The sequence below is a fragment of the Plecotus auritus genome (assembly GCF_963455305.1).
Source record: "Plecotus auritus genome assembly, chromosome: 3".
Lineage (NCBI taxonomy): Eukaryota > Metazoa > Chordata > Mammalia > Chiroptera > Vespertilionidae > Plecotus > Plecotus auritus.
The window spans coordinates 227,866,234-227,890,254 of NC_137772.1; the positions used below are offsets into that span (position 1 = coordinate 227,866,234).

Sequence of the window (24,021 nt, forward strand, 5' to 3'; positions counted from 1 at the left end):
CGGGGCTCAGCCCCCCTGGAATCCCCATGCAGGTGGGGTGAGACATTTAACTCGTGACCGTAAGAAAGGCTGCTGCAGGTCCCGCTGTGAGCTGTGACGGGCAGAGTTTAAGACGCGGGCGCTGGAGGCCCGGCTGGGTGCACACCCAGGACCCCGACAGTGCCCACCGCCCTCGAATTGGGGCTGGCCAGGGAGAGTGAACGAAACCGAACCCAGAGAGAGCGGAGCCCACCAGGCTCCCCTCCCCACCTGGGTGCGCAGGCCCAGGCACAGCCTCCCCTGATTCTGTCGGGTATTGTCACGGCCGCTTGAATTGGTTTCCATCAGCCAAAAGGGTCCCGCCAGCACCTGAGCCTGCCAGCACTTAGCTGCGCACGGGGCAGTGCCCCTGGGAAGTCCTCAGCCTGGCGCCCAAGCCCAGGATGGGCTCTCCCCAGCCCTCATGCCCTGAGGACCCCATTTCTGCAGGCCTCTCAGAGGCACCTTAGGGTCACGGGCAGGTTTGGGGGTTCGCTCTGGACCATGATGCCCCACCGAAGTTTCTGGCCATGGAGTTTCCTGCACTCTACCTTAACAGGTCCCCCTCAGGGGTGCTTGCTCCTGCCTGCCTCCTCCCCTTTGAAGGCACTGTGCCTTCCCTGTTCTCCCCCAGGCCTTGCTGCAGGGGGCGACCCTCCCTGGTCCCACGGTCCCTTGGCGGCCTCCTTCCCTGCTTTCAGCCCACCCAGTGTGGCTCCCTCACCTGCCAGCGGCCAATGTCGTGCCCCCCACCTCTCTGCCTGGGTTTTCACTGTCCCCATCTGGCAAACCCCAGACACACACAGTCCTGCCCACCCGTCTCCTGTGGCCCTGCTCCACGGACAGTGCAGATGGCCACCGTGACACCATGGCCCCGCCTTGGTGGACAACCCCGCTGCCTAGCTGCTGATGGCTGGTCAGCTCCCCTCCACTCCACGGTCTCCTCAAACCTCTGCTCCCACCCCCAAGGGCCTCCCACAGAAAACACAGGAGCCACCCTATGGTCAGCCACGTGTTGCATCACCACACCCCAAGCCCGCCTCCCTTACCCCCACCTCCTTCCACAGCTACCGCAGGCTCTGCCAGCCTCCTCTCTGCTTCTTGCTGTCGCTCCCCAGGCCTCCATGCTCAGTCTTTTCCTCTCCAGTGATCCTTGCCATCAGAGTTAAACGCACTCTCTCTCACCTTAAGGTGCTCTACAGATCTGCCCTTGGCCCTAGCCAGTTTGGCTCAGTGGATAGAGCGTTGGCCTGTGGACTGAGGGGTCCTGGTTCGATTCTGATCAAGGGCACATGCCCAGGTTGCAGGCTCCATCCCCAGTGTGTGTGTGTGTGTGTGTGTGTGTGTGTGTGCGCGCGCGCGCGCGCGCTCGCACGCGGGAGGCAGCCAATCAGTGATTCTCTGTCATCATTGATGTTGCTATCTCTCTCTCTCCTTCCTCTCTGGAATCAATAAAAATATATATATTTTAAAAACTGCCCTCGAAGATGTTAGCCCAGCCAGTTGCTACCCTGGCTTTTCTCGCTTCGCATGAATTCCTCTAAAGCACCACCTGCCTGCCGTGGCCCGGGTCCCACTCTCCAGAAATAGCTCCTCCAACTGAGGCTGAATGAAGGAGCCGCAGAGGGCACACGGACATCACAGACAAGTGCTGCTGCACTGTGCTGCGCTGCGCTGCGCTGTGCAGGGGGCTGTGAGGTCACAGAGGGGGCCCCGTCCGTGGGCTTTCGGGGAGATGGGACCTTGGGCCCTTGGTGGCAGCAAGTGTCCTAGGAAGAATGCAGTGAGCCCGGGCCCACACCTCACTGAGACTCACCTGCAGCTCCCAGAGTAAAACCTCCTGGAGCCCCGGCAGGCGGCACTCCGTTGGTGGGCACTGTCCCATGCACCGAGCACCGAGAGGTCAGGGTGCATGCCCAGGTTGCAGGCTTGATCCTTGGTAGGGGGTGTGCAAGAGGCAGCAGATGGATGTTTCTCTATCGATGCTTTTTTCTCTCTCTCCCTCTCCCTTCCTCTCTCTCTGAAATCAATGAAAACATTTTTTTTTTTTAAAGCACCTTGCGGAGACAGGAAATTTCCGTCATTGGTGGGTGAGTAATATGATCAGACTTGTGTTTAGGACCTACGACCTGGCAGCGGTGTGGACAACAGATTGAGGCGAGGAGTCGGGGGGCAGGGCGGGGTGCGCTGGTGAGGAGAAGCTGCAGAATCATGCCCCCGGGTCCTTCCCTGCCTGTCCCTTCACAGCTGGCATGTCACACTCTGTCCTCTCCGCACTCTCCTTAGGCAATGCTCACACGCCCACCTGCCCCAAGCCTGGCCATCTCTGTACCTCCCCAAACCGTCTCTCCCTGTCTGCCCCTCTGCAGCCCAGGCCTGTGAAACACCTCTGCCAGGATGGCCCCCGGCAGCTGACCTTCCACTCTCTCCAGCGACTGCCTGCCTGGTTCAGTTCCTCCCTGACCCGTCCCCCTCTGTCCCCACCGCACCCCCCCCCCGGCCCGCAGCCCCCACCTCCCTGCTAACCCCACTTGTCTAATGTGCATGCGACGCACCTCTCTCCCTGCTCCCTCACTGTAAAAGGAAACAAATAGAATGGGGTTACCTGCCGGTACTCCCTACCTTCCTAGGGTACAAACCGAGCTCACGCTGTGGCACCTGCTCAGCACTTGTGGGCTCCTTCATCCAGCACATGCTCACTGGGCTCCCAGGGTGTGCTCAGCAGGAGGCACGGGGGGGCAGGTCACTCACAGGAGCCTGAGGGAGGGGAGGACACTGGGGAGGGCCTGAAGGACGAGGAGAGAGGGATAGACTCAGAGATGCTCAGTCATCCGAGAAGGGCGATGGGCCCAGCCAGCGCGGCTCAGGGGTTGAGTGTCGATCTATGAGCCAGAAGGTCACGGTTCGATTCCTGGTCAGGGCACCTGCCTGGGTTTCAGGCTTGATCCCCAGTAGGGGGCGTGCAGGAGGCAGCTGATCCATGGTTCTCTCTCATCATGGATGTTTCTAACCCTCCCTCTCCCTTCCTCTCTGAAACCAATAAACATGTATTTAAAAAATAAGCATAAAAAATAAAGGAGCCATGAAGTCAGCCTCAGAACACCTACACATGGGAGCAGGGCCAACAGTGGGAAAGTCGGGAGGGCTCCATGCAGACAAGTGTTTTAGCTACTCGTGCCTGAGTACTCAGGTGACGCTCACACAGGCCTGCGAACAAGAGAAAGTCAGGAGTGGGGTGCCCACCCGGGCGGTGCAGCAGCCCGCAGGGGGAGGGGCAATGGGGACCTCACTCTCTACTTAAGTTGCTCACAGAAATCATTCCGTCCTTCAGTGGTAAGGGGACAGGGTGCAGGCCCTTAGGAAACCAGCTGCTGGGGCTGAGGGGTCTTGAACTTGTCTCTGTGGGGGACCGAGTGCCCAGCCTGCTGTGCTTCCGCAGGGCTGCTGGCCAGGACCCAGGGTCGCTCTTCTGCCCCCGACATCTGTGGGCTGGGACACTCCCGAGAGGAGAGGTGGTGGGTGGGAGCCAGCCCTGCGGACCGCACCCCTCTGGCACCCGCTCTTTCTGCCTGGGAGGCTGGGGAGGCTGGGGAGCCAGCGGAAGGAGGCGTGGGGGGCTGGGGAGGGCGCCCCGCCCCGCCCGCCCTGTCCACTCCTGGGAAGACTATTTGGGTCCGGAGGTGCCCGGGCTCCGTCCTAAGCAGAACCCGCTCACCGCTGGTCGCAGGTGCCAGCCGCCCGCCCCACGCAGAGCGCTCCCCACGGAAGGGTGGCTGCAGCCCTCCACTCCCCACACCTGCCTGCTTGCCCCCCGCCACCTGGCCGCCATGGCCCGGCTCCTGCCCGTCACCCTCGGATGCCTCAGCCTCCTCTACCTGATGCTCCCAGGCGCGCTGACCCGCTGCCAGGGCAGAAGCCGGCAGCCCACCCGGCCCAGGTGAGTGGGGCGCAGACCAGCCCAGTCCTCTGGCCTGCAGAAACCAGAACACCTGGGAGGCCCCCTCTGCCCCAGCCCCCTCCCCAGGACTGCCCCCCGCCCCCGCGTGGGGGAAAATCCCCTGCGGCTAGTTCAGGGGTGGGCAAACTTTTTGACTCGAGAGCCACAATGGGTTCTTAAACTGGACCGGAGGGCCGGAACAAAAGCATGGATGGAGTGTTTGTGTGAACTAATATAAATTCAAAGTAAAGGAGCGGAGGGGAGAGCAAGAGAACCCTCCGCTCTGGGCCGGATAGAACAGCTGAACGGGCCGGATCTGGCCTGTGGGCCGTAGTTTGCCCACGGCTGGGCTAGGGCTTACCCTCAAAATCAAGGACCAGCCCCCAGCCTTCAGCAAACTCTGGTCAGTGCAAGAGCCCCCGCTTTCTTTGCCTCCCTCCCAGGGCTCCCCTTCTTCCCCACTGGCCAAGGAGCCCTCCCCAACAGAGAGGCCAGCCAGGGCACCAGGGGCGGGAGGGTCCCCAGGCCTGCCCACCTCCCCCCTCTGCAGAAAGGGCTGAGGGGGAGCCACTCGGCCCTGAGCACAGTGGCCCTCAGAAGCCAGGGGGGCCCTTTTCCCAGGAGGCGCGGGTGAATGGGACAGGGACCTGGGCTACTGAGTGGCTGAGTAGCCAGAACCCAAGCCCTGAGCCCCAGGAGGACCTGGAGCTCCCCCTGGCATTCTCCAGGCAGAAAGCGGGGATCCCTGAATGGCTGGGTTGTCGGGTTTACTTCCTCCATCTCCCCTGCAGGGCGCCTCCAGCCAGGACCCTTGCCAGCGGCCTGCAGCCCCAGCACCCTGCACCCCGGCCTGTGATCCACAAGCCACCCCAGGCCCTGCAGCCACAGCGGGGTGCCAGTCTGGCCCCTGCCATGGGTCAGCCTCTCCGGAGTGGTCCCCGTCGACACTTGGGCCCCCCAAGGCCCAGAGCTCAGCTCCTGCGGGTGGGCTGTGTGCTGAGCACCTGCCAGGTGCAGAACCTCAGCCACCGCCTGTGGCAGCTCGTGGCATCGGCCGGCCCCCGGGACCCAGCCCCCATGGACCCCAGCAGCCCCCACAGCTATGGCTGAGGTGGGGCAGGCCATGCCCTTGCCACATGCTGCACCCCAACCCCAGAGTGGCAGTTGAGCTCAGCCCCAGCCCAGCCCCCAGGGTTCCCGCAGGCAGCAGAGACCCCATACCCACCCACCATGTGCTGCAGTGAGCTACCTTGAACTGCTTTGGACACGTAAACCTGCACATGCATGGCCCCAGGCAGGTCAGCAGGCAGAGCCCGTATGCCCAGGGGTCTGTGCACACAGGAGTGCACATACTCAGGGGACAAGTGTGCCCTGAGGTGGCGGGGAGTATCCCACGTGGTAAAGGGCTTCAGAGGGACGAGGTCTGCTCAGGGTCACGGAGCAGAAGTCAGTCCTGAGCCCGCAGTCACCACCTCTGGGCCAGCGGGAGCCAGAGGCCGCATTGCCCGGTGTGGCCCTCGCCCTGCTGGGCCCGCCGTCAGATTAAATCCTGGCTTTAGCCCGGCTAAAGAAAGAGGGGCTCAGGGGTTGAGCATCGACCTATGAACCAGGAGGTGATGGTTCAATTCCAGGTCAGGGCACAGGCCCAGGTTGTGCACTCGATCCCCAGTAGGGGGCGTGCAGGAGGCAGCCAATCAATGCTTCTCTCTCATCACTGATGTTTCTCTCTCTCCCTTCCTCTCTGAAATCAATAATAAAAATATATTCAGAAAACAAACAACTACATAAAACCCCACCGAGAGTGCAGAGGCCGCCCCAAAGCAGCTGAATGAGGCTGGAACTCGTGGGCGGGCCTCAGAGCCAGTGCCTGTGGTCACTGAGGGGTGTCGGCGGAGGCAGGCAGGCAGGGAGGGCGTGGGAGAGGGGCTGGGAACAAGGAAGATGGGACCAGGAAGGCAGAGTTGGGGCCAAGTCCTGGGCCTGCCCGTGGCCTGGTCCTGCACACGGATGTCCCCCCGCGGTGCACCCCCTCATGGTAACCAGGCTGCCAGGCCCCGGGAATGCACCTGGGTGTCCTGGCCGAGACACTCCCCGGAGCCTTGGGAGGCTGCTCCTTGAGGCGGGACGGACTGTTGACCTTAACGCATGGCTGTGCCGCGTCACGAGGTCACCGGCTGTGGTCAAAGCATCACACCTGGTGTCCCCTGGCCCCTGAGCTCCAGGCCATGCCCCGGCCGCCTACCTCGCACCCCCCCCCCCAGGAGGTCTGGAGGCAGCACCCAAGCTCCCCAGCTCCCCTACCCACAGCCTTCTCGCAGCTCCTGCTTTAGCCAAACCTCTTGTTAGTTACCCTAAAAAAGAAAAGGCCTTTCAATGGGAGGGACAAGCGTTTATTTGAGATTTTTTAAAAAGCTATTCCCGAAATCACTGATTCTGGCAGAAACCCAAATCGTGCTCTGCTTAGGAGACAGCGAGGGGGAGGGACCGTGGCGTCCCCAGAAGGAAGGCATTGCTGTTGGCGCTGACAGCGTGGCGAAGTGACGCCGACTCTCACCAACTTCTCATTCCAGTCCTGCAGTCCTCCGCACAGTAGGTCCTCAGTCCTCCGCACAGTAGGTCCTCAGTCCTCCGCCCAGTAGGTCCTCAGTCCTCCGCCCAGTAGGTCCTGCAGTCCTCCGCACAGTAGGTCCTCAGTCCTCCGCCCAGTAGGTCCTCAGTCCTCCGCCCAGTCGGTCCTCAGTCCTCCGCCCAGTCGGTCCTCAGTCCTCCGCACAGTAGGTCCTCAGTCCTCCCCCCAGTCAGTCCTCAGTCCTCCGCACAGTAGGTCCTCAGTCCTCCGCACAGTCGGTCCTCAGTCCTCCGCACAGTAGGTCCTCAGTCCTCCGCACAGTAGGTCCTGCAGTCCTCCGCCCAGTAGGTCCTCAGTCCTCCGCCCAGTAGGTCCTCAGTCCTCCGCACAGTAGGTCCTCAGTCCTCCGCACAGTAGGTCCTCAGTCCTCCGCACAGTCGGTCCTGCAGTCCTCCGCCCAGTCGGTCCTCAGTCCTCCGCACAGTAGGTCCTCAGTCCTCTGCCCAGTAGGTCCTCAGTCCTCTGCCCAGTAGGTCCTCAGTCCTCCGCCCAGTAGGTCCTGCAGTCCTCTGCCCAGTAGGTCCTCAGTCCTCCGCACAGTAGGTCCTCAGTCCTCCGCACAGTAGGTCCTCAGTCCTCTGCCCAGTAGGTCCTCAGTCCTCCACCCAGTAGGTCCTCAGTCCTCCGCACAGTAGGTCCTCAGTCCTCCGCCCAGTAGGTCCTCAGTCCTCCGCACAGTAGGTCCTCAGTCCTCCACCCAGTAGGTCCTCAGTCCTCTGCACAGTAGGTCCTCAGTCCTCCGCCCAGTAGGTCCTCAGTCCTCCGCACAGTAGGTCCTCAGTCCTCCGCACAGTAGGTCCTCAGTCCTCCGCCCAGTAGGTCCTCAGTCCTCCGCCCAGTAGGTCCTGCAGTCATCTGCCCCGTCGTCCTCACACCTGCTTCTCGTCCGTCATCTCTGCACACAGTTCTCTGGGACACAGGTTGCTCTAGGCCCCATGCAAAGGTTACTTGGCCCCGTTTTAACATCCAGAGATCTGAGGCGTAAGAGGTTGCAGGCAGTTCCTCGGCCCCAGTTAGGTTTTTGTTCACACCCCACCTTTGTCATCAAGGCCCTTCTTCGAGAGCTTCCTGGTCCGTCCTCAGAAAGCAGCCTCCTTGGCTCCCCGTTGTCCAGGGCTCCTTGGGGGCGTGTCATGCCCGTGTCCCTCCCTGGTCTCTAGAAAGGCTCATCCCCGTGTATCACGTCCCACAGAAGTGGGAAGTGGTTCTGTTTCTGGAGCCTCAGGCCACCTTCGAGCAGCAAGAGCTCTGTCGTGTTTCTTTTTCTTTTTTAATATATTTATATATGTACTGATGTCAGAGAGGAAGGGAGAGGGAGGTGGAAACATCCATGATGAGAGAGAACCATGGATCGGCTGCCTCCTGCACGCCCCACACTGGGGATGGAGCCCGCAACCCGGGCCTGTGCCCTGACCGGGAATCGAACCCTGACCTCCTGGTGCCTGGGTCAACGCTCCGCCACGGAGTCACACCGGCCGGCAGGACTCTGTCTGCCTCTTCTGAGGGGAACGTCAGTGCCAGGCAGGTGCGTTTGGACTCTGCTGTGTCTGCAGAACCAGTCCTGGCCCAGTGCTGCTTGAATTCGTCTCTGCCCGGACTCGAAACGGAACCTCTCACCCTAAGAGCCAGACCGAGACCCACCTTCCACCTTCACCAGACTTCAGTCGGGCTCTGGGCTCCTCTCAGCGCCCCCCCCACCCCCCGCCCCGTCCCGTGGCCTCGCCTGGTACTCACAGAGGCCCCACCCTGACGTCTCATCGCCCTGCCCTGCCTTCAGCAAGAATCCTGTCCCGTCAGTTTAGCAAGAACCCCCGACTCTTGGTGTCTCCTCTCGGCATCTTCCTGCCACGGACCCTCCGCCCTCCTCCCCCAGGAGAGACTGGTCCAGGACGTGACCTCGAACAGGCCTGGGCCAGATCAGGAGAGGATGGCTGGCTGCAGACCCTGCAGAGGCTGATCACAGCTGCTGCTTGTTCTGACATCAGCTGGCACCTCCCTGCCCCCCCCCCCCCCCCCCGCTGTGTGCCGGTCCCTGGAACAGGCCCTTGCCGGGACCTGGTCAAGCGTGTACAGTAATGTCCGTACCGGGGAGCGTCCCTGTACTGGTCCTGGGACTCCCCACCCCGGGCCCTGTGTATGGTTCGCTGGCCCCTGCCGCCCACGACTTGCCTCCTGCGTGCACGGCCCTTCGGAAACCCCGTTAGCCAGTGGCAGCCTCTTTCTGTGGCCTTTCCCTGCCCTCCGTGGGCAGAGGTGGGTTTCCAGGCTGCCGCTGTCTCTGCTCCCGGCTGTCCTGGCTGTATTCTGGTGGAGCCCGACTAGGAACGGCTTCCTTCCCGTTTTAAGTGTCAGAATAGCCCTGGCTGGTGTGGCTCAGTGGTTGAGCGTCAACCTATGAACAGGAGGTCACAGCTGATTCCGGGTTGGGGCACATACCTGGGGTTGTGGGCTTGATCCCCAGTGTGGGGCGTGCAGGAGGCAGCCGATCCATGATTCTCTCCCATCATTGATGTTTCTCTCTCCCTCTCCCTCTCCCTTCCTCTCTGAAATCAATAAAAATATATAATAAATAAATAAATAAATAAATAAATGTGTTAGAGTTTCTTTTTTAAAAAATTCCTTATTGTTTAAAGTATTACATATGTCTCCTTTTCCCCCCATTGACCTCTCCCTTTTTGTTTGTTTGTTTGTGTTTTTAATATATATTTTATTGACTTCAGAGAAGAGAGGAGAGGGAGAGAGAAAAAGAAACATCAATGATGAAAGAATCATGGATCGGCTGCCTCCTGCACGCCCACACTGGGGATGGAGCCCACAACCCAGGCATGTGCCCTGACCAGGGATCGCACTGTGACCTCCTGGTTCCTAGGTCGATGCTCAACCCCTGAGCCACGCGGGCCAGGAAGAGTAAGTGTTTCTGGAACAAGGCCCTGCCCAGAATCCCAGGCGCCTGCGGGATGGGGTGGCAGGGGTCCCACAGCCTGTGGGGAGGGCCCCGGGGGGTGTGGCCAGGTTCGGAGCCTGTGGGACGCAGCGCAGGGCACCCTGAGCGGCCAGCTGTCCGGGAGGGAGTCCAGAGCTCAGGCAGGAGGGGCTGGGATGCTCCTGTGCTGACCCATCAACTCGCTGAGCCAGGAGGAGGGTGGATGGTCACTCATTACCGAGGGCCCAGGCCCAGGGGCTGGGTGGTGTCGGGCCACTTATGTAACCCGTGGGCATATATAAGGGCACACGGCCTGGGGGACGCTTGCCCGCCTGCAGCTCTGCTCCCTCGTAGGATGAAGGTGGCTGTGGTGAGTCCCCAGGCCCAGTGCCCACGGGCCCTGCTGACCACTCTCCAGTGTCCCCTCCCTGCTGGTGCCCGCCCGCCTGCTGCTCCTCTTCTGGTCCTGCTAGGCAAGGGTCAGCTCCCAGCGGGCCCGGGTCTGGGCGGGAGGTTCAGTGGGGTCTGTGCTCCTACACAGCGTCTCCCAGAAGCAGGCACCCGGCTGACATCCGCTCTGCAGACTAGGACTCACCACGGCCTCCGGCGGGTGCAAGGGCCGGAGATGGGTGTGCTGTGGGGCGCTGTGCTCTGGGGTGGCCTCTGCTGCCGACCCCCCGCTTAGTTAGTCCTGTGCCCTCGAGGGGGTCCCCACTGCCTCCTGGAGCTGGCATTGTGGTAAATGGGTTCCACCCCCACCCAACCAGGGCCCAGACCCTTCCCTGGTCTACAGGCCTGAGGTGGACCCGGCGGCGGCCAAGGACAAGGGCAGCTTCCGGAACTACACCGTGAGGACCCTGCCCGCCCCACTCACGGGTCCTGGACCCCGAGCCCCCCACTCTAGCCTTATCACCCCTGCGCCCCCTCCCTGCCCCCACACCCCTCTCCAGCCCCACTCTGGCCCCACCCCAACCCATGTTTCAGGCCCTCTCTGCCCACTCCACCCGCCCCGCCCTTCTCTGGGGAGGGAATCACTTGGTGCGGGGCCAGGGCCGGCCCGTGGGGAAGGCCCTTTCCCACCTGGGAGACCAGCCTGGCAGAGGGGGCAGTGGACCCCGGGGTGTGAAGGGCAAGGGTTGGCAGCCGCCTGGCTGACCCTCTGGCTTGCAGTCCGGCCCGCTCCTGGACCGCGTCTTTGCCACCTACAAGCTCATGCACACGCACCAGACGGTGGACTTCGTCCGGAGGAAGGTACCCGGCTGACCCCTCCGTGGCAGCTCTGTGCCCTCCCCCCTCTGCCCCGCCCCCAGTGCGTGGGCCTGCCCGGCCCGTGGGCCTGCTGACTCGGTCCTTCCGGGCCAGCACACCCAGTTCAGCAGCTTCTCCTACAAGAGAATGACCGTCCTGGAGGCTGTGGACATGCTGGACGGGCTGGTGGACGAGTCGGACCCAGACGTGGACTTCCCCAACTCCTTCCACGCCTTCCAGACAGCCGAGGGCATACGGCAGGCCCACCCCGACAAGGGTGCGCCCCCCCTGCCCCTCCCTGGCTGTGGTGGGGGAGGCACTGCCTCTGGGGCTGGGAGGGCAGACAGGGCGCCCTTTCCCTGCAGGCCCTGCCCAAGCCTGTTCCTCCCCTACCCTGATCCCAGCACCCCCTGTTCCTCCCCTGCCCTGACCCTGGCACCCCCTGTTCCCCTTCCTCCCAGACTGGTTCCACCTCGTGGGGCTCCTGCACGACCTGGGGAAGGTCCTGGCTCTGGCGGGGGAGCCCCAGGTGAGGGCAGGGATGGAGGGCGCATGGGCAGGGCTGGGGGGACAGCCTTAGCTCTGGGCTTGGGACACCCACGTGGCGGGCAAGCAAGTCGTGCCCACCCATGGCTGCCTGTCCCTCCCCAGTGGGCGGTCGTCGGTGACACCTTCCCCGTGGGCTGCCGCCCCCAGGCCTCTGTGGTTTTCCACGACTCCACCTTTCAGGACAACCCCGACCTCCAGGATCCTCGATACAGGTGCCCCCCCATCCCTGCTGGTCCCCACGGGGTGCTTCTTCGTCTTCTTTTTTTAAATATAATATATTTTTATTGATTCCAGAGAGGAAGGGAGAGGGAGAGAGAGATAGAAACCTCAATGATGAGAGAGAATCATGGATCGGCTGCCTCCTGCACGCCCCCCACTGGGGATCGAGCCCACGATCCGGGCCTGTGCCCTTGGCCAGGAATCAAACCGTGACCTCCTGGTTCATAAGTTGTCGCTCAACCGTTGAGCCACACAGGCTGGCCCAGGGCGCTTCTGAGCCCCTCACCCTCCCTCTCTCCCTGCAGCTCGGAGCTCGGCATGTACCAGCCGCACTGTGGGCTCGAGAACGTCCTCATGTCCTGGGGCCACGATGGTGAGGCTGGCGACAGGCTGGCATTGCCAGGGAGGGGGTTGTCCCTCTGGGTGCCTGGTGGTGACCCCTCTCTCCCACAGAGTACATGTACCAGATGATGAAGTTCAACAACTTCTCCTTGCCCCCCGAGGTAGGTGCGGGGAGGGGCCACCCCGCCTGCCCGCCCGCCCGCCCAGCCTGGCGCTCGCTGGGGGTGGCCTCTTCCTGTCCGCAGGCCTTCTACATGATCCGGTTCCACTCCTTCTACCCGTGGCACACGGGGGGCGACTACCGGCAGCTGTGCAGCGAGCAGGACCTGGCCATGCTGCCCTGGGTGCGGGAGTTCAAGTACAGTCACCCCCACGGAGACTGGGAGGGCGGCGGGGAGCGGGGGGCTGTGGGCCTCCCCTGAGTCACCGTCCCTTCTTCGCTGCAGCAAGTTTGACCTCTACACCAAGTGTCCCGACCTGCCCGACGTGGACCAGCTGCGACCCTACTACCAGGGCCTCATTGACAAGTACTGTCCCGGGGTCCTGAGCTGGTGATCGGCCGCCCGCCCTGCTCAGGCCTGGCCGGGTTCCCTGGGGGGACAGCCGGTGTTGGGCACAGGGACCACCCCAGCCTCCCTGGGGGACCCGTCTGCCGTCCTTGCTCCCCACCCGTGGCCTCTCGTTCGGTGGCAATAAAGACCTAGAAGTAGCCCAAGCTGTCTGACTCAGTGAATAGAGCGTCGGTCTGCAGACCGAAGGGTCCCGGGTTCGATCCCGGTCAAGGGCATGGACCTCGGTTGCAGGCTTCTCCCTGGCCCAGGCCCTGGTCGGGGCTCCTGGAGGGGGCAACCAATCCAAGAGTTTCTCTCACTTTGATGCTTCTCTCTGTCTTTCCCTCTCTCTAAAAAAATCATTGGAGCCCTAGCTGGTTTGACTCAGTGGATAGAGTATCGGCCTATGGAGCATTCGATTCCAGTTAAGGGCACATGCCGGGTTGTGGGCTCAATCCCCAGTTGGGAGTGTGCAGAAGGCAGCCGATCAAAGATTCTCTCTCATCATTGATGTTTCTCTCTCTCTCTCCATCTCCCTTCTTCTCTGACATCAATAAAAAAAATATATATATATATTTAAATATATTTTATTGATTTTTTTACAGAGAGGAAGGGAGAGGGATAGAGAGTTAGAAATATCGATGAGAGAGAAACATCAATCAGCTGCCTCCTGCACACCCCCTACTGGGGATGTGCCCGCAACCAAGGTACATGCCCTTGACTGGAATCGAACCTGGGACCCTTCAGTCCGTAGGCTGATGCTCTGTCCACTGAGCCAAATCGATTATGGCAATAAAAATATATTTTAAAAAAATCAATGGAAAAATATCCTTGAGTGAAGATTAACCAAAAAAAAAAAAAGGAAGAAAAAAAAGAAAACAAACAAACAAACAAAGAAGACCTAGAAGCAGGTGGAGTTGGACCCCACTGAGCCCTGTGTGCTGTGTGCAGGGCAGTCTGTGTGCAGGGGGCGGGACCCGGCCTCGTGCACATGTGTCCTGCTGTGCCTGTCACCCTCCCAGCTCCCCTGTGAGAATCTGGGGTCACCCTAGTCGTCACCCCCCCTTTCTCAAAACAGTCACCAAGTCCTCTGGGCTCGGTCGCGTTATAAAAAGAAACCTGCCCAGCTGGTGTGGCTCAGTGGTTGAGCATCAACCCATGAACCACGAGGTCACGGTTCAATTCCTGGTCAGGGCACATGCCCAGATTGCGGGCTCGATCCCCAGTGTGGGGTGTGCAGGAGGCAGCTGATCCATGATCCTCTCATCATTGATGTTTCTATCTGTCCCTCTCCCTTCCTCTCTGAAATCAATAAAAATATATTTTAAAAAAAGAAAGAAAGGAACACCTCTTCGCTAAAGAACACACTACAGAAACACATAACAAGTGCACAGGGGGCAAACGTGACCCACGAATACACACACTGGCCCCCCTGTCGCGCCCCCCCACCCCCTGCCTGTGCCCCAGGTGCAGCCCCCATCCTGACTCGGCCATCACCTCCTTCCACGAGCTTTCATCCCCCGAGTGTGCCCTCAAGACCACAGCTTCGCTGGCTTCCCCCCCGGCAGTTTATTTCTTTGAAGGAAGTGGCTCATTTGTCTCAGGGAGTTTCCTTGGGTCCGGATTTGCGGACTGCAGCCCTCTGGTGTCTGTTAGTAATTCCTCACTCTTTCTGGTGATTGGTGAGTGCCTGTAGAGGCCTGGTCAGATTCAGGTGAGGCTTGTTGGGGGCAAGAGTGCTTTGGAGGTGGTGGAGTGCTCTTTACAGGCTGTGCTCAGCGTCACCCGAGAACATCCTTAACCCATCAGCGGTCCGGACAGCTTCCCGCCCTCACGCCTCCATCCCGCCTTGGACCCTGTGGTACCCAGACGTACCTCCTGCTGCTAGCTGGTTACTGTGTGTGTAGGAAAGGCACGTACACGTGCATCTTTCTCTTAATTTACCCGTTTGCAGCATCTTTCAACGGTGATCAAGTCCGTTTTTGTGTTAAGAACAAATAGATTTCACCACGTTTATGCTTCAGTTCATGGATTTAAAACAAATATGTCTTTTTATTGATTTCAGAGAGGAAGGGAGAGGGAGAGAGAGATAGAAACATCAATGATGACAGAGAACCATGGATCGGCTGCCTTCTGCACCCCCCCCCACACACACTGGGGACTGAGCCTGCAACCCAGGCATGTGCCCTGACTGGGAATCGAATTGTGACCTCCTGGTTCATAGGTCGGCACTCAATCACTGAGCCACATCAGTTGGGGAAAGTCATGGAATTATCATTATTATTTTAAAAATATTTTTATTTATTTCAGAGACAGGAAGGGAGAGGGAGAGAGAGACAGAAACATCAATGATGAGAGAGAATCATTGATCAGCTGCCTCTTGCACACCCCACACTGGGGATTGGGCCCGCAACCCAGGCCTGTGCCTTTGACTGGTATGGAAGCCGGGATCCTTCAGTCCACAGGCCAGGGCTGGAATGATCATGCTTACTAGTGCTCAGACAGCCCCATCCTCGCTGGTCCCATGACCCGACCGCAAGCAATGGCCTCAGGGGATGTCTAGCTGTCTGTCTGCTGCTACAAGACTCCACAGTGGGAGCTTCCTGTGTCTGACATAACACGTTATCACAAACTGCTTGGCTTGAAGCAACACATTTATGCTCTCAAGTGCTGGGAGCCAGAACTCTGCGATCAAGGTGTCTGCCGGGCCTGCTTCCCTGGAGGCTCCCACGAGGCTCCTCGCTGTTTCCAGCTTCAGATGGCCGCCAGCCTCCCCCGGCCCCGGCACATCTCTCTGCCCCCTTCACACGGCTTCTTCTCTGTGTCTGCCTCCCTCTTACAAAGACACTTCTCCTGACATTTAGTCCTCCCACCCCATAATCTAGAATGACCTCAAGATCCTTAAGCATGTCTGCAAGATTCTTTATTTTATTAAAAAAAAAATATATATATATATATTTAAATATATTTTATTGATATTTTACAGAGAGGAAGGGAGAGGGATAGAGAGTTAGAAACATCGATGAGAAAGAAACATCGATCAGCTGCCTCCTGCACATGTCCTACTGGGGATGTGCCCGCAACCAAGGTACATGCCCTTGACCGGAATCGAACCTGGGACCCTTCAGTCCGCAGGCTCACGCTCTATCCACTGAGCCAAACCAGTTAGGGCTAAAATATATATTTTTATTGATTTCAGAGAAGAAGGGAGAGGTATAGAGAGATAGAAACATCCATGATGAGAGAGAATCATGGATCGGCTGCCTCCTGCTCACCCCGCACTGGGGATTGAGCCCACAACCCGGGCATGTGCCCTGACTGGGAATTGAGCCATGACCTTCTGGTTCACAGGTGGACGCTCAACCACGGAGCCACACCAGTCAGGCTCTGCAAGATTCTTTTCCCAAATAAGGTCACACAAGTGCCAAGGGTTTGATGTGGAGGGTCATTTGATGTTTTGGGGGGTCATTTATCAGCTTACACAGAGGCTGCCCCAGACCTGGTTTCTTTTTGTTTTTCAGTATGTATGTATGTGTGCATACACACACACACACACACACACACACACACGGAGAGAGAGAGTGAGACATTGATGTGAGAAACATCCATCGGCTGCCTCCCATAGCACCCGGACTGGGGATCAGACCCAAAACCCAGTATGTGCCCTGACTGGGAATGGAACCCGCAGCCTGTGGTGTGCGGGACGATGTTCAAGGAACCCGGTTTCTTCGAGTGGGAACTGGTATTTCACATCCACACGGAGGGGCTGAACACGCCATCACCTCTTGAAAGTCCACCTCCACTCTGACCTCTCGATGTGGCCATCAGAGGTGCTGCCTGCAGCCCTCCCTGCCCGGCTCAGGCTGTGCTTGGCCCAGCCCTCCTGTCCTGCCCAGGCCCCACTGACCCTCCCCGGGTGCCCAGAGCCGCTGTGCGCTGACCTCAGGAGAGAAGAGGGTCAAGCCCTCCTCCGCTCAGGAAACTGACCTGCCCTGCTCCTCCACCGCCGGGCAGCGAGATCGGGCAGGGCAGGTGCAGGTACAGAACGTCGAGTGGGTCCCTCCTGGAGTTGCTCCATGGGTGTGCGGGGGGCTGGTGAGGCAGGGAGGGGGGATCTGGGTCGCGATGAGACCCGGGCGATGAGACCCGGGCGATGGGGCCATGGAGGGCATGCCTCAGGGTGGACGGGCCTCTGCCTCCCGAGGTCAGGTCAGGTCAGGTCAGCGAGCAGGCAGGTCTCGGAGGAGGCGGGGGAGGGGAAGGGAAGAATGAGCCCCAGAGTTGGGGGAGGGGCAGTGGAGGCCAGGGCCCCATATTTCTGCCCACCCAGGGGACTGTCGGGCCTCTGTGGGGGCCCTGGGGCATTGGGACAGTGAAGGAGCCCACAGAGGGAGGGCTTGGCTCTCCCTCCAGCCTGTGCTGCCGTCCAACCCCGAGTCCTCCGGCCCCTGCACTCCACCCCTCCTCCAGGTCTTCCTGTGCAATTGGGGCAGCAGCCCCCGCTTTCCACGTTTCCATGGCCTGGGGCGCATCCATGGCCTGGGGCGCAGGTCGGCCAACACCCTTCTAATCGGTAACATTTCTCTTTAAAGGAGCCACTTCACTCTGAGAAAGAGGGTTGCAAGGAACAGAGAGGACAGGTTTGTTTCCGGAAGCTGGGAACACCTGCTGGTGTTGGAAATCTGGCAGGGCATGCCCTGCAGGAGCAGAGCAGCTAACCACTGGGATGGAGGAGCCGGGTGAAGGTGTGAAGGTTAATGAGCACATGGAGTTGCCAGGGCCTGTCCAGGAGCGCTCAGCCTAGCCCTCATTTACTCTGCTTGCCCGGCAAGAAGGAGATTGGCAACTACTCAGCCAGTGAAAGACTGCTCCAGCTCAGCCAATGAAAAGCCATGACACGTTCCACTCCAAGTTGAAATAGACTGTTTACAACAGCCTTCCCCTCTCTCCCCCCTCCCAAAAAGAAAGAATGTTCTTCTCCTTTGGTCTAGAGACTCTAGGGACTTGCCTGTGGTTTGGGGACTATGAGCAGGCCCTAGAGCAGCCGTGGGCAAACTACGGCCCGCTGGCCGGATTCGGCCCGTTCGGCTGTTCTATCCGGCCCACGGAGCCGAAAGAGCGGAGGGTTCTCTTGCTCTCCCCTCCGCTCCTTTACTTTGAATTTATATTAGTTCACACAAACACTCCATCCATGCTTTTGTTCCGGCCCTCCGGTCCAGTTTAAGAACCCATTGTGGCCCTCGAGTCAAAAAGTTTGCCCACCCCTGCCCTAGAGGAAGGGTGGTTTTTCTAAAGGTGCAAACGGCCCTCGAAAATACAATGTCAAGTTCAAGTCCCTAAATGTCAGCCCATACTCAAGGCTGGTGCTCCAACAGCCGCTCTGCAGAGTGTGGGGACCTTCCAGGGGCCCGGAGAGTCGATGCTGGTGTAATATACTGAGACGTTGTTTGCCCTTTTCACTGAGCTGACATTCGCAATGACAGCATACATGCAACAGCGGTACAACGGCTGCCGACCTGCACAGATCCAGACGGTGGCCCCAAAGTGCTGGTCCCGTGTCCTTTGGCCCACACACTACCAGTTAAGAAAAGGTCATTTACTGAAGAACGTCTTTGGCCACCCGGAGGTCACGGGAATCGGCACATGCTCGGGTTGTGGGCTCCGTCCCCAGTGGGAGGCGTGCAGGAGGCAGCCGACCAAAGATTCTCTCTCATCATTGATGTTTCTCTCTCTCCCTCTCCCTTCCTCTCTGAAATCAATAAAAATATATTTTAAAAAAGAATGTCTTTGACCAAGCAGTAAGTTATTATGTTTCTTAATTCTCTCTCCTTAAATATGGGTCTTTTTTATCTTTTGTGTGACAAAACATGAGAAGAACACTTCTGCTGAGTACTAAACAGGACAGTCGCCTCAAGGAAAAGTCCTTGGTGATTGAGTTTCCAGCTCAACCAGTCAGTTTTACTCGGACCGATAGACAAAATGCCGTCATTCAGTCTTGGGTACTTAGCGGGCTGTCTTTCCTTTCGTTTTTAAATGTTATTATTTATTTATTTCTATATATTTTTATTGACTTCAGAGAGGAAGGGAGAGGGAGAGAGACAGAAACAATGATGAGAGAGAATCATGGGTTGGCTGCCTCCTGCACGCCCCACACTGGGATCCAGCCCAACAAAACCCGGGCATGTGCCCTGACCAGGAATCGAACTGGCAACCTTTCAGTGCACGCAACGATGCCCAGCCAACCGAGCCACACTGGCCAGGGCTCAGAGCACTTTTGAAGCCACCTGAAAACTCGGGTCACAGGTCCCCCGGAGTCACGAGTGGCTGTGGGTTGGTCAGAGGTTGTCAGTGATGCGGAGAGGAGCTGGCAGACCTGGGCAGGCTGTCCTGGGCTCTGTGGTGAGCCTGAGGGTGGGGGTTGAGGGGCAGAGGGAAGGCTGAGCTGCAAGTGCCCACAGAGGGCAGTGACCTGATGGACAACCGAGCCCCAAATGGAAACCTGGGCGGTGCCCTCCTCCGCCCTGACCCAGGCCCCGGTTCCTCTGCCCCGACCGCACCCTCCTGCTCCGGCCTCTCAGGTCTTCTCTCCGCTCAGCAGTGCTCAGCTCTTCCCCCACCTGCCACCTGCGGCCCCTGCCCACCTCTCCTTCCTTCTGGCCCAAGCAGCGTCCAGTGCTCTGAGCCTTCGTTTCTTTCCCGAGGGCAGTGACCTGAGGCAGCTGGAGCAGGAGAGAAGGGGCTGGTTTGAGTGGGTTCCAGGCCCAGACGGGTCCAGGCTCCACATTCCCTGACTGGCCTCGCGGCTTTGATGTGTAGACCTGACAGGTGGGCCAGGCTGTGCTGACTGAGGCTGGGGCCCCGAGCGGTGCCAGACCAGGTCCTTGTGCCCATTTTATAGAGGGGAACACTGAGAAGGGCAGAGCAAAGACACCCAGGGAGCCAGGTTAGCAACAGCTGGACAGCGCCCGGGCTGAGCCCACACTGAGGCCTGTCCGAGGCCTCCCTGTGGGAAGGAGACAGCACGGGTCAAGCATGAAGAACCTTTATTGGTTCATGAACCAAATGATGGGCTGGGCTGGCATCAGACGCGGCCTCTGCAGACTCGGACCCCCCGTCCTGCACAACGTCCTGGGAAGGGCTCTGAGCGGGTGACGCACCCACCTCCGGGGCCACTGTCCAGGTCAGAGGGTGCCCTGGGAAGGGACATGGTTGGCGCAGTGGGGGGACAAGTGGACCCTCGAAGCAGTAGGGCAGCCAGAGCCTGCCCCGTAGGGCAGCACCCCAGCCTGCGTCTGCCAGGACCATGGGCTAAGGCACTGTGGCTAGGCCACGTCCTGCTTCAGAAGGCCAGCGTGTGGGGGATCCCGATCCTCCGGGTGTGTGGCAGACAGAACATGGCTACTTTTTCCGCCGGGCAGTCTGGGAGCCACTGTTGCTGCTGTTGGGGGCTGGTGCAGCCTGGTCCGTGGCCGCTCCCGGGTCCTTCTTGGGTGCCGGCCTGTGCTTCTCCTCCCTGGGGGGAGGGGAGGCTCGGGAGGGACGGGGCCCCAGCAGAGCCTGCAGGACCCTGATGGCGCCCACCGCGAGGATGAGTCCCCAGAGCAGGGTGGGGGCCTCCAGGGACGACAGCTGTTTCCGGACCCAGTGGAGGGCCTGGGCAAGGGCATTGTTGGAGCTGCGGGCCCGGCGTGGGCTCTTGTCCTGTGGGGGCAGGATTGAGGGGGGTCAACAGGGGTCGTCCCTGGGGGTGGAGGTCTCCCTCGCCAGCACCCCCAGCCTGGCTAGCCCCTTCCTACCTGGAGACCAAACTGGCTGAGTAGCGTGTCCAGCGTCGGGTCCCCCAGGGACACGGGGGGGAAGAATTCCTCCACCCATTGGCGTCGCCACCACTGGCTGCAACAGGACGGGGAGCTCAGGCGATGGGGAGCTCCGAGCCCCCAGCCCCCAGCCCCCGCCGGGTGCCCCGCCTTACCCCTGCTCCCCAGGCTGTGAGAACCAGTACTTATAGCGCTGGGCTCGAATGTAGGTGGGTGGCTGCTTGTGGAAGGGGTACCTGGCCATGTCGCTCTGGATGAGGTGGATCACTGTGGGCGAGTGAGCTCAGCTGGCCGCTCCCTCAGCCCCGCCCATAAGCCCCCCAGCAAACCCGGCCCTCTGCTCCAGCCTCACCTGGCTCGTTGCCCTGCAGCAGGCAGAGCACCAGGCTCGTGAACCACGGGCTGTGCGTGTGCGGGCCCAGGGCCGCGAACCACATCTGCCAATCGAGGCGCGGCTGGTGGGGTGCCACGACGGGGGGCGGCCGGCTCACGTTCCCAGGCTTGTACATGAACTCGATCTCCTGTGCGCCACGCCCAGCCAGGTTGGGAGAGCTGCTAGACCTGGGTTCCCCCCCATCCTCCCCGCCAACCGCCTCCCCTTTGGGTTCCCCGCCCGTGGAGCGCTCACCGTCCAGTGGCGCCTGTCATAGCTGCCCTCCAGCACCACCTCGGGCCGCCCACCCAGGCCAGTCATCCGTCGGAAGAGGCCGTAGGAGTTGGCCAGCTGCAGGTGCTCCACGGCGCCAAACAGGCGGTGGGCCCCAGTCCAGAGGCGCCCGTGGGTGGAGGGCTCCATGTAGGAGTATGGCACCTGGAGGCCGGGGGGCAGAGGCTCAGCGCTGCTCCTCCCGCCCCTCCCAGCCCCTCTCCCGGTCCCCTGTGAAGTGCTACCCACCAGGCTGACCAGGAACATGGCCACGGTCGCAGTGCCGAAGATGGACAGCTGGACTGCGGTCCAAAGCTTCCGTAGCGACCCTTGTACCTGGGTCCACCTGAAGGTCAGGGGCCAAGTGCAGTCAGCCCTGCTCTGCACAGCTCTACAGCCCCCGCCCCTTCCTCCCCCCGCATATACCTCCAGAGGGCGGCCAGCAGTTCCCAGGCGAGGGAGGCGCCCCCCAGCCACATGGTGGGCAGGGTCACCTTCTTCAGCCACTGGGAGAACTGGTGGAAGGTGAAGGCTGTGGAAGGAAGGGGTGTGAGGACGGGCGGCCCAGCCCAGCCCCTGCCCCCTGGCACCCAGCTGACACTCACTGGTTCTAGAGTGGACGGTGCGCTGCTCCCAGTCGACCTCCAGGCCAAAGTAGTGCACGGTGCCACAGGCCAGCAGCCCGTAGACGGCCAGTTCCAGCAACAGGACCAGCAGGGCCAGCGGGGCCTTGGGCCAGGCTGCAGGGCAAGACAGTCCTGGCCAGCTGGGAACAGGGCGGAGGGTGGGCAGCCAGGAGGCTGGGGAGCTAGAGCAGAGGCCAGTGGGGACCGTGGGGGGAAGGAGACGTGGGTGAGGACAGCTGGCTGCCGGGACAGGTGACACTCACAGGCAGGTGTCTTCTTGCGACGGCTGTTGCCACCAGCTAGGTGCTTGTCATCCAGGAGGGAGGTGGTGAGCACGAGGGTGAGCAGGTTGAAGAAGTTGTAGTTCCCAGTGATGATGATCAGGACTTGGAGCAAGACCTGCAGGAGGGTCTGCGCTCAGAACTCCACACAGCAGCCCCCGACTGGGCCCTTCAGAGCCTGCCCCCCCCCCCCACGCCTAGGTCTCTCCTGAGGCATCCTGCCCCCTCTGCAGCATCCCTGGCCTCTGTTCTGTCCCCTCTGCTCACACCTACCACGGCTCCCCAACACCACTTGGAGAAAACCCACGCTCAGCACACCTCATGGCCCTGCCGACCTGAGCCTGACATCCTCCGGCGAGGCCGTGCTCTGTCCCATAGGCACACCTTCCTGCCTAAAGCTAACCTGGCCCTCTGCCCACGAGACCTCCCGACTGCCGGCGGCAGCTACCCCGTCCCCAGCAGGGCCCCCCGGATGGTGCCGAGGGCCCATTCCCGCCTGTGTCCTGATGGCGGATGGCCCACTCACCTGGGAATAGAAGGCAGCCAGGCGTACGCGGCGAGCAGGGGCGAAGAACAGAGGGGGCACGGCGATCTCGATGAGGAAGGTGGCCACCACGCTGAGCCTGTGTAGCCAGACGGGCAGGTGGTGGGCAAACCAGGCAGCAGGCGTGGGCAGGCACTGCGTCTCGTAGTGGTAGGTGAGGGCTGCGGGGGACGGTGGGTGGTCAGGGCTGGGCAGAGCCCCCCGAGACTGCCCCATGTGCAGGCGGGGACCCTCACCAGTGAGCCCCCACCACGTGGGGCAACGGCTGGTCAGCTTGACCACACCCGAGGCGAACATGAGGCGGAACAGCAGCCAGCGCACGAGCCAGAAGGGGAGGCCTTCGTGGGGCGAGGCTCCTGCCAGCCCACCCTGGGGGGGCTGCTTATGGTGGGAGGGCTGCCTCAGGGGGGCCACCAGCACAGCCAGGAAGCCAGTCTCCAGCAGCAGGGAATCCCTGCAGGGAGAAGCAAGAGCACAGAGGGCCCCCTCCCCATCAAGGCTGTTCCTCTCAGAGGCCCTTCCAGGAGAGGCTGACCCCTCTCCCCGCCCCCCAGCCTCCGGAGGCCCCACACCCAAAGGTCACTCACCACTGGAAATAAAGAAACACCTGGCCCACCTGCAGGGAGAAGGGCTGTCAGGGAGCAGGGTGGGTGTCTGGGGAGGCGGGGGGGGGGGGGGGGGGGGATGGGATGGGGTGGAGGGGCGGATGGGGCTGAAGTGAGTTGGTGAAGAGGTTCTCAGTGGAGGTGAGGGGAGGGCGGGCAACCCCCACTTGCCTGGCAGGCCGACAGGTAGGCGGCCCAGAGCAGCAGGTAGACGAGGAGGTGGCGCAGGGGGCGCAGCAGCAGGGCGCCCAGGGCCAGCAGGGTGCCCAGCAGCGTCAGCAGCTCCAGGCCCTGTGCTGTGTCCAGCCCCAGTCGGGGCGCCTCCCACAGCAGCGTCGGGGTCTCCCACAGCTGCTGCCAGGGCCCCTTGCCCTGTGGCCGCAGTGTCCTTCGGGCGGGTAGGATGCCCTCGGTGCCATACAGGCCTGTGGGAGGGCACCGTCCTGAGAGGCCAGACTCCCCCCACCGGCCAGGGCCCGCACATCTGCCGCCTCAGGTCTAGACCTGCAGCCCGTCCTTCGCTGCAGCCTAGGTCAGGACGCAGCTCTCACCCCGACCGCTCCCCTCACGCCGGGGCAAGCACCCCCGCCCCACTCCGGGCTCCCCAGGCCAGGGTCTCCCACCGGGCAGATCCCAGTTCCCCTCTCCTCCAGGTCAGAGCCCGTGTCATGCCTACCCCACCATGTCGGGGCCCCCTACCTAGGGTCCCTGTTCCCCGCCCCAGGTGAGAACCCGAACCCTAACCATTGCAAGCCCTCCTACCCCCCAAACTCTGCGGCCCCAGGACACGAACGCAGCCCCTATCCCCGCATCAAGGCCTGGACCGCACTCCCGCCCAGGACCGTACGGTCGGCGGGGAGATGAGAGGACGCGGGGCGCGGGCGGGGGGTGTCCCGCGCTCGGCGCCCTCACCCGGGATCTGTGTGTAGAGGGAGGCGAAGGCGAACAAGAAGACGGCGGCCACGCCCTGGAGGAAAAGCTGCCGAGGGAGCCGGGAGCCCGCCATGTCCGCTACGCGGTTCGCTGGACACGAGCCCGCGAGTCCGCGCGGCCCCGCCCGGCCGCTCCGGCGGCAACTGCAAGTCC

The 24,021-nt window shown here is 61.1% G+C and overlaps 3 protein-coding genes across 5 annotated transcripts; 2 read left to right on the forward strand and 1 right to left on the reverse strand.

The window, feature by feature from the left end:
- Positions 1–3,845: 3,845 nt before the first annotated feature.
- On the forward strand, positions 3,846–5,065 carry ADM2 (adrenomedullin 2; the record flags this gene model as incomplete). Its single annotated transcript, XM_080661868.1, has 2 exons — positions 3,846–3,955; positions 4,747–5,065. The coding sequence occupies 2 exons, from the start codon at positions 3,846–3,848 to the stop codon at positions 5,063–5,065; spliced, it is 429 nt and encodes a 142-aa protein (XP_080517994.1).
- A 4,665-nt stretch (positions 5,066–9,730) lies between these two features.
- Positions 9,731–12,578, forward strand: MIOX (myo-inositol oxygenase; the record flags this gene model as incomplete). Of its 3 annotated transcripts, none has more annotated exons than XM_080660798.1 (10): positions 9,731–9,877; positions 10,275–10,355; positions 10,678–10,758; positions 10,870–11,032; positions 11,217–11,284; positions 11,407–11,516; positions 11,829–11,896; positions 11,977–12,026; positions 12,111–12,223; positions 12,312–12,578. In XM_080660798.1, the coding sequence occupies 10 exons, from the start codon at positions 9,731–9,733 to the stop codon at positions 12,418–12,420; spliced, it is 990 nt and encodes a 329-aa protein (XP_080516924.1). In that variant the 3' UTR covers positions 12,421–12,578. The 3 variants fall into 3 exon arrangements, with proteins under 3 accessions (XP_080516924.1, XP_080516926.1, XP_080516925.1); XM_080660800.1 differs by having other exon boundaries at positions 9,839–9,877; positions 11,452–11,516; XM_080660799.1 differs by having other exon boundaries at positions 9,839–9,877; positions 10,900–11,032.
- A 6,784-nt stretch (positions 12,579–19,362) lies between these two features.
- Positions 19,363–24,021, reverse strand: LMF2 (lipase maturation factor 2). The gene is made up of 14 exons (XM_080662778.1): positions 23,848–24,021; positions 23,107–23,360; positions 22,918–22,946; positions 22,567–22,784; positions 22,313–22,491; positions 21,769–21,904; positions 21,485–21,619; positions 21,306–21,411; positions 21,129–21,225; positions 20,862–21,044; positions 20,586–20,754; positions 20,389–20,500; positions 20,213–20,309; positions 19,363–20,117 (listed from the first exon to the last, which is right to left on the reverse strand). Exons 1-14 carry the CDS (start codon positions 23,939–23,941, stop codon positions 19,815–19,817), a joined length of 2,112 nt encoding a protein of 703 aa, XP_080518904.1. The 5' UTR covers positions 23,942–24,021; the 3' UTR covers positions 19,363–19,814.